The sequence below is a fragment of the Pollachius pollachius genome, assembly GCF_949987615.1.
Source record: "Pollachius pollachius genome assembly, chromosome: 8".
NCBI lineage: Eukaryota > Metazoa > Chordata > Actinopteri > Gadiformes > Gadidae > Pollachius > Pollachius pollachius.
The window spans coordinates 7,623,622-7,631,817 of record NC_136941.1 but is presented as its reverse complement, the minus strand read 5'-3'; the positions used below and the strand labels follow the sequence as shown (position 1 = coordinate 7,631,817).

General features: G+C 45.6%; 1 protein-coding gene across 5 annotated transcripts in view; it reads right to left on the bottom strand.

Moving 5' to 3' along the window:
* The window catches only part of prdm16 (PR domain containing 16), a gene marked incomplete at its 3' end in the record, with an annotated part of 188,755 nt that overhangs the window by 16,242 nt on the left and 164,317 nt on the right, over nucleotides 1–8,196 (bottom strand). For 3 of the 5 annotated variants that reach the window (XM_079742393.1, XM_079742391.1, XM_079742392.1), the window contains exon 5: nucleotides 2,502–2,604. In XM_079742393.1, the coding sequence (XP_079598519.1) occupies nucleotides 2,502–2,604 (103 nt within the window). Of the gene's footprint in view, nucleotides 1–2,501; nucleotides 2,605–3,959; nucleotides 4,146–8,196 lie in introns of those variants that run through there. The other 2 variants (XM_079742394.1, XM_079742395.1) reach the window with 1 other exon arrangement.

The following is an 8,196-nucleotide window of genomic DNA, read 5'->3' as shown; positions in this document are numbered from 1 at the left end:
CTTTGTGTGTGTGTGTGTGTGTGTGTGTGTGTGTGTGTGTGTGTGTGTGTGTGTGTGTGTGTGTTTACATAACATTTTCCTAACAGAATGAGCCATGAGGGGCCGAGGCGAAGGCAGAGTTTGAGCCGAGCCGGGACCCACTGTTGTTCCCATGCCAACCTGCCCTCACCTGATTCCACTGTGACCCCCCCCCCCCCCCCCCCCCCCCCCCCCGACCACCACCCACCAGCCACCCACCCACCCCTCCGTCCATCCATCATTCGGGACAGAGCCTAATGAGTTCATCCGAGATGACTTACAGTGCGCGGCTCACCTGTCCCCGCCCGCAGGTGGCCGTTTACCCAGCTGGAACGTCTTGGCAGCGTTAGCAAAGGGGCATTAGCAATGTTAGCATAGCCGCGCTAACCTTGGTGCTACGGCTAAATGACCCGCTGGTCAATGGGCCGTGTGGTGGCCGCGGCGCGGGGCAGGAGTCGGAGGCTTTAAGCTAACAGGCCAAACGGCCGCGCCGCGCGGAGGATGTGGCCCATATATCACACGGAGCGTCTCGCTGGGAGGGAACCGCGGGCTGGCGGAGTCACAACAGACCGTTATTTCTCAACAGTAAAGGGGGGGGGGGGGGTTAAATGTCACCGTACTTCTCTTTTGACTGAGTGCATGTTTCCTAAAGAGAGGTTCCACCGTGCAGCTTTAAGCCTATGTATTTTCACACGCATGTACACTCCAACACAAAGGGTACCACTTTTAATTGCGTATGTTGGTATTGTATGTTGGTCTATGTGGAGTATTGTCTGTGTGTCTGTGGGAATAGTTGTGAGTGTTTCGTTTTCTTTTGTTTAGTTATCTAGCCAGTGCGGGCGGGATTAGCTGTGTGTGTGTGTGTGTGTGTGTGTGTGTGTGTGTGTGTGGGGGGGGGGGGGGGGGGGGGGGGGGGGGGGATTGCATGGACTCATAAACGGGGAGACTAATAGCTCTCCGCTAGAAGAAGGGAAACACAATTATGTGCAGTTTAGCGGCTAATCTGGGAGCATGGGTGAGCTCTCGGGGGACTCTTCAAGACCTCTACTTCAAATTCCTTCTCCGATAAACCCGAGAGAGAGAGAGAGAGCGCGTTGGCAAGCTTCGCGCCACAACATGCACGCGCGCGCACGCACGCTAGATGCAAATAATTTGAGAAGGACCAGGTGGACTCACTCTTGTCTGTCTTTGTCTGTCTCTCTCACTTTTCCCCCCATGTCTCCCAGACATAACAAAAAAATATCCCGCGCACGCGACCACGAACACGCACGTGATCACGACCTATAGCGATGCGATGCACGCTGACGGAGGAGCGGATTTACTCAAGCAAATTGCATTCCTCCGCCGTCTTTCAAGCGCTCCTTTAATTTACGTGTCTGTTTCTCTTCAATAATCTCGCGTGCTGCCGTCCACTCCCTTTTCCACCCCTCCGTTGTAGGCCTATCCCCTGTTCTTCTGGCAGAGACTTCTGACCCACGCTATATAGGCCTTTATACATAGGAGGGGAGGGGGGGGGGGGGGGGTTCTCACGAACATCGTGTTTTCTCTCCCCCCGTTTTGATAGTTCATGACAAGTTAAAAGTAATCAGCTTTTTTTTTTTTTTTTTTTTGCTCGTGGTTTCCCCGAAAGACTTGGAAAACACAACACACTGTTACCTGACAACCTCCAATCCACCGCAATAAGTACAATATGTTCACGAGGAGTCCAGCGGAACTGCGGGCCGTTTCCCGCCTAAGCGAGAGTTCGAGACGGGCCCTAATCGAAGCTGAACATCAAAGCCAGATCGGGAGATAAACAATAAGAATATCGTGCACGTTCAATTTGACCCGGAGGCGGCCCGGATGAAAGGAGGAAGAGGTAAACTAATGAGTCTCGGATTACTTGACCCCTGGACACGTGAATTAATCGTTGGTCGTTGACCTAGTGCCTTAAAATGGACCGCATCTAAACATTGAATAGGACAGTGTCAAATGAACACCGAATTAAGGAACTGCGTTTGCGTAGAGGCCTACGACCTTCACTCTAGATGAAGCCACGTTGATTGGAGTCTCCTTCATTGAATACACGTTAAATGTGATGTGTAGATCATCTCATGATGTAAAAACCTGAACAATTTAAAAGACGGGTTAATGAATGGCAAGCCGCGAAGCTTTTCTTTAACTATGTGCTTTATGGGCCTATCGCAACTTGAGTATTATCGAGCATATAGGGCTAGGCCTATTAAATTACTGTCTCCACGCCTACAACTAAATGCCTGCCACCTTCTTAGCCTTTTTTTTCACAATTTCAAAAAACAGGTGCGAGATTTAATTGAGTCATTGCATGCATTTATACGTCTCCAGAACACCTTGCTGGGTTTTAAAAAAAAAAATTGGCCTATTGCCATTGCCTTGTCACATTAGCGGTTATGCAATGCACAGAAGCGATGAGATGTAGGTTAAATTTGTTTAAATGGCGCACTAATGATAAACGCTGATCTTACCTTCCATGTTGGGCGCCATGGATCCCTCGGGGAAGATGCCGTCCTTCATATAAACCAGCAGCTCTTCGCCCGGTTCGATATCACGGACCGCTTTATAATAGATCTGAGATAGACGGAGAGAACACCTTTCAATGCAAGGTCTTGTTGCACCTGATGGCTTAATAATGCAATGTAAGGTCAATAAAGTATACATTTTAAACAATGATAACGAAGTAAATAACAAGCTCATATTCAATTTAATGAAATAAACATAAATCAATGTGATTATTAGGAATATCGTTTTTAAAAGGACAGCATTTGTCAATGATAGAAAATATCTCTGTTGAGTACTGTTGATTTTTCAGTTATTGTAAATAACAATATAAATTTGTGTTTAATTATCCAGGCGAAGACATCGGATTTAATTAGATAATTGTAGAAAAAGAAAATGAATAACATCAACACATTCAAATGGGCTATACGAATTTTCGATATTTCTCAAAAATGTATCTATTGAAATAGGGATTTTATATTTTAGTGTTTAAATTACTGTGAAACCTATCTGAATGTTAATCTCTTAAATTCCAAACGAGACAAAGAAACGAATACTAACAGGAAACAATGTATTAGCTTTGTTAATGGGTGTACAGGGGTGTCAATCAACAGATGAATAATGTCGGACAATATCTTATAGGCCCATCGCGTTTTCACTTCAACAAACCCAGCAAAATATTTAGAAGTCAATGGAATTAAAACTTTACAGATAACAGGAAAAATAGCCTCGATTATATATATATATATATTTTAAATGATTATAAGCATTATTTGTAGCCTATCATTATAAATCCTCAACATACCAAAATAATTGAGTCCCATTTAATTGTACAATTGAGTCGACTTTGAGTTGAACATACAGATTTACAACGAGACAGATATGAAGTAACAACACCACTATTGTATTGCCACATTCACAATTTGAACTTATTCCCATCTAACAAATATGTAGTCCTTATTCTCCAATAACTACCACGACCCGGCCCGGCTCCACAATGCATGCGATCCCGTGTAGGGCCACATGGGGGCGCCCTGGACCACTTTAAACACCCTCGTGTATGGGATCACAACAGTGAGAGAGAGAGAAAAAAAAAGCCAAGCTCGCATTGATTCACTGGCACTCTGCGACGCTCAGAAAGGTTTGAGAAACTAACGCCGAGACTTGGTGACCCAAGACAATTTGTAGAAACGGAGCAACATTTTACAATAATAGTTTAAGATAATAATAACACAAATAGTGGCGCTTCAGAATAATAACAACAATTGTTATTATTAACAGTAGGACTATCGCGCATTCTTTTTTTCACTGTTTTCCGTATTATTATTATTATTATCACCATCATTCTTACGATTTAATTCGATCAATGCACCACAAATAGAAAACGCGGTGCCTGTGCAGCCCCGGTTCTAATCTCTCGACCTGACCTTTCTTTTCTCCGCGAAGTGGAAGAGTTGAGAAAGTTGCGCCGCGCTCCGCAGAGCCTCCAGTTGTTGCAGTAGCACTTGGGTCCCGGTGGAGTTGGCGACACAACCCATAGTAGGCTACCGGGGAGCGGTGTCGGCGCGCCGGAGCGGTCGGGGTCGGGGACCAGGGGAAGCGAAGGACGCCTGAAGCGGTCAGAATCGGAGGCTGGCGGACTCTCGGCGAAGCGTCCTGTCCGCGATGTTCCGTCACTCTCTAGTCTAGTCCGTGAAGCACGTCTTTGATGAGGATGTGCCCTGCGCTCTCTCTCTCATTAGTGATTCCCTATTGCCCCCTTGGAGCTCTCGCGGTTAACCGTCGGCCACTCCTCCTCGTCTTATCTCCAGCCAAAAGGACTGAGGGATATCGAGCAAGACCCCTCCCCGCATCTCCGATCTCTGCCACGGCTCCCTGGCCGCTAGATACATCTATTATTGATGGGAATAATGGATAAAGCGGCCCGCGCGCACGCATGCACGAACGCACGAACGCGAAAACACACACACACACACACACACACACACACACACACACACACACACACACACACACACTCACACACGAACTTGCACGCGCGTAAAAACGCACGCAGGACTGAAGATAAATGACATCAGGTGATTCTATCATTTTATAATTTAATTTCAATTAATTTCGTCTAAATCAACGAATCTTTGATCTGAACCGATGTACAACATCCGACAGATTACTTGATATTTCCAAACACATCGCTGCCAAAACGGCCCACATCGACCACAATTGCATGAAACCATTTCTTGAATTCATATATTTCTTAAATGGTAAGTGGGGTAAAATAAACGAAATCCTTAAAATAAATATTGACATTATGGCGATATTACCATTTAATAAAATGCTACTAATATTTATTATTTTCAGATCTAGATTTATAATATTTAAAGGCCTTATTGTATTTTCACCGTTCGTAACGTTTTAAACGTTTTAATAAAGGCCTACATTGCAATTTACGAAGATTTTCTTTGTTCACATTTCACATCATTTATAACAATAATGATACATGTATTATTATTGATGAAAATTCCGTGTTTTTTTTAAAATCCTAATCGATTAAATACAAAATATTGATTGATTGTTTTTAATTAATACTGGTTTACTTTTGTTTTAATAATTGTAAACATAAAGCAAATAAACCAGTTCAAATAAATAACAATCCCCAAACGTATTTCTTTGTAATTCAATTCAATTAATTTAAATTCCTCAACAAATAGGCAACGCAAAATATATCAACAAACGCCGTGTTTTGCAGACGCAATTGTAAAAAAAAAAATCTTGATCAATCAAGTCTGTATTACAAAGGTGTGCCTGACTGAAACAGTGAAGTCCTGACAGGGCTGAGAGCCAGCCAACCAGCTCTGGCTGGACTGGGTCCATCTCTGTCCAGTGTCCAGGGGGCAGAAGCCTCATCTATCACCGCCACCCATGGCATCCCATCATAATCCCCCCACTGTCACCCCACACGCACGCACACACATGCACACACACACACACACACACACACACACACACACACACACACACACACACACAGACACGTACACACACAGACACGTACACACAAACACAAAAGCACACACACACACACACACACACAGACACAGGCATGCACACATACGCACATTCGCACGTACACATACACACACACACACACACACTCACTCACTCCACTCACTCACTCACACACAGCGCTTCTAGCATTACAATGGCAGTGTCTGATCGGGCTAGGGGAACACACAGGAGATCAAATAGGAAGTGGACATGGAGGGAGGGCGAGAGAGAGACTGAGAGAGAGAGAGAAAGAGTGAGAGAGAGCGAGAGAGAGAGAGAGTGAGAGTAGAAAGAGTGTAAGAGAGAGAGAGGGAGAGGGTCAAGTAGCTGAACCATCGGCCCGTCTTCTCCGTGCCAGAACCCACATGTCCCGCCCCCGCTGCTCAGCTATTGGCTGATGCAGCGCATCAGTTTTGGGATCAATCAGTGTATATCTGGTAACCAGTATGGCCATGTGTATGGACACAAGCAGACTCTGAACTGCGTGGCGTGTGAGAGGTGCATGCGGAGGTGTGCTTGGGTGGTAATGATTTACACAAATTGAGCGTTTGCATTTTCCAAGGGTTGGGCATGTTGAATGAGTGTCTGTGTGTGTTTGTGCATATCTGTGCGTGTGCGTGTGATTGTGTGTGTGTGTGTGTGTGTGTGTGTGTGTGTGTGTCTATGCAGATGAGTCTGTGTTTTTTTCAGGGATCTAACACCATTGTGTGTGTGTGTGTATTTATGCACACACACATATACACACATTTAAATAGACATTTAAATGTAAAGAAACACACACATACATACATGTGTGTGTGTGTGTATACACGTGTTTGTGTGTGTGTGTTTACGTGTGTGTTTGTTAACTTGTTTACGTGTGTGTGTGTGTGTGTGTGTGTGTGTGTGTGTGTGTGTGTGTGTGTGTGTGTGTGTGTGTGAACGTTTGGAGGGGCAGCAGACGGAACTGGCAGGATGTCAGAGTGTCTTCAGTGTGCTGGTGTCGAAGGTCAGGGAGAGAAGTCAGACCAGCTACTGGTTGAGCAGAGAGCTGTTAGCATAATGAGGCTCTCCTGATGTACACACCAACACACACACTGATGTCTGACACATGCAAATAGGGCCACGCACACACAAACGGGTGCACACACACACACAAACATATCCATACACACAAACAAAGACACATACACAAACAAAGACACCTACACAAAGATACAAAGATACACACATCCACACATAGAAACACAGATATGTAGAAAGACACACACACAGAAAAAAAAACATAAATGGGTGCACACACACACAAACACAGATGTGCAGACACACGCACACAGATATGCAGAAACACATACACACGCAGATATGCAGACACACACACACACACAGACACACACACATACAGATACACACAAGCCCACATGCATACACAAACAAACTCATAAACACACACACATGCATGCAAACACAGGCTCATTGAGACACACACACACCTATGTAGCAACACCTACAAACATACACAGAGACATACCTATAAACACAGTGACAAATTGGCCATTCAGGAATATCATAAATGCCATCAACGAGTGACTATTTAAATGATATCCAAATACCGCACGCCTATTGTCTAAATTATGCATGAACATCCATATCTGTGCTCAGGCCCTAGAACAACATGCGGGCGAGAAACGGCGGCACACAATGAATGATCAGCTGGTTCCCTAAGAGGCTGTGCGCCCGTTCAAATTTGCCTGCTGTGCACATATTTCCATAAACTCATGCATTGTGCATGTCCAAAGAAATATCTTAGAATAGAGTACAATATCGGATAAATTATGTATTTCAGCAGTGGAAGTGGCCATTCTTGAGTGTACACGGATGAGTGTTTATCATGCGTGTGTGTGTGTGCGTAGGTGTGTGTGTGTGTGTTTGTACGTGCACGGACCTGGTGAATAATTGAAAGGCGCCATGCACGCCGGCCCCCACGCAGAACAGCCCGAGTATCTCACCACGACAAACAAGCCCCACGCAGCCCAAACCGAACAGAACTGAACCCCTTCATTTGGATGCACGTGTGGAGGTGGGGTTGTGTGCGCTCTCGGGCACAACGGCTCTAATGCGACTCCTACAGCCTCTTGGGCCGCTCTCTGGACGCTGTGTACCAGGAGAGGAGCTGGGTGTGAGTGTGTATTAGGCAGGTCGGCCCGTACGGTGGCTTAGTGTTTGTCAATCTCAGTGTGATGATGGGGAAGGGGGGGGGGGAGGCGCTGGTTCTGGCTTGGACCCCAAGTTGAACCCCCCCCCTCACTATGCCTCTTGTCGCCCCTCCCTCCCTCGTTCCTTTCTTTCTTTCTCTTTTCTCTCCCTCCTCTTTCTCCATCCGTCAGGGCCATAATGGTTGAAATGGTTGCATTTGCCTGTCCCCTCAGTCTGACACAATGACAGGTTGTCGAGAAGAGGAAAAGGACAAGGATACGGAGAGAGAGAGAGAGAGAGAGAGAGAAAGAGAGAGAGAGAGAGAGAGAGAGAGAGAATGAGCGGACAGTAAGGTCAGGTTGAGAGTAACCCAGGGGCTGTGCTTGGCCATGTTGATGGGTTATATAGACTCTACATAGACTGTTGCACTCCAGTAACTGTTGC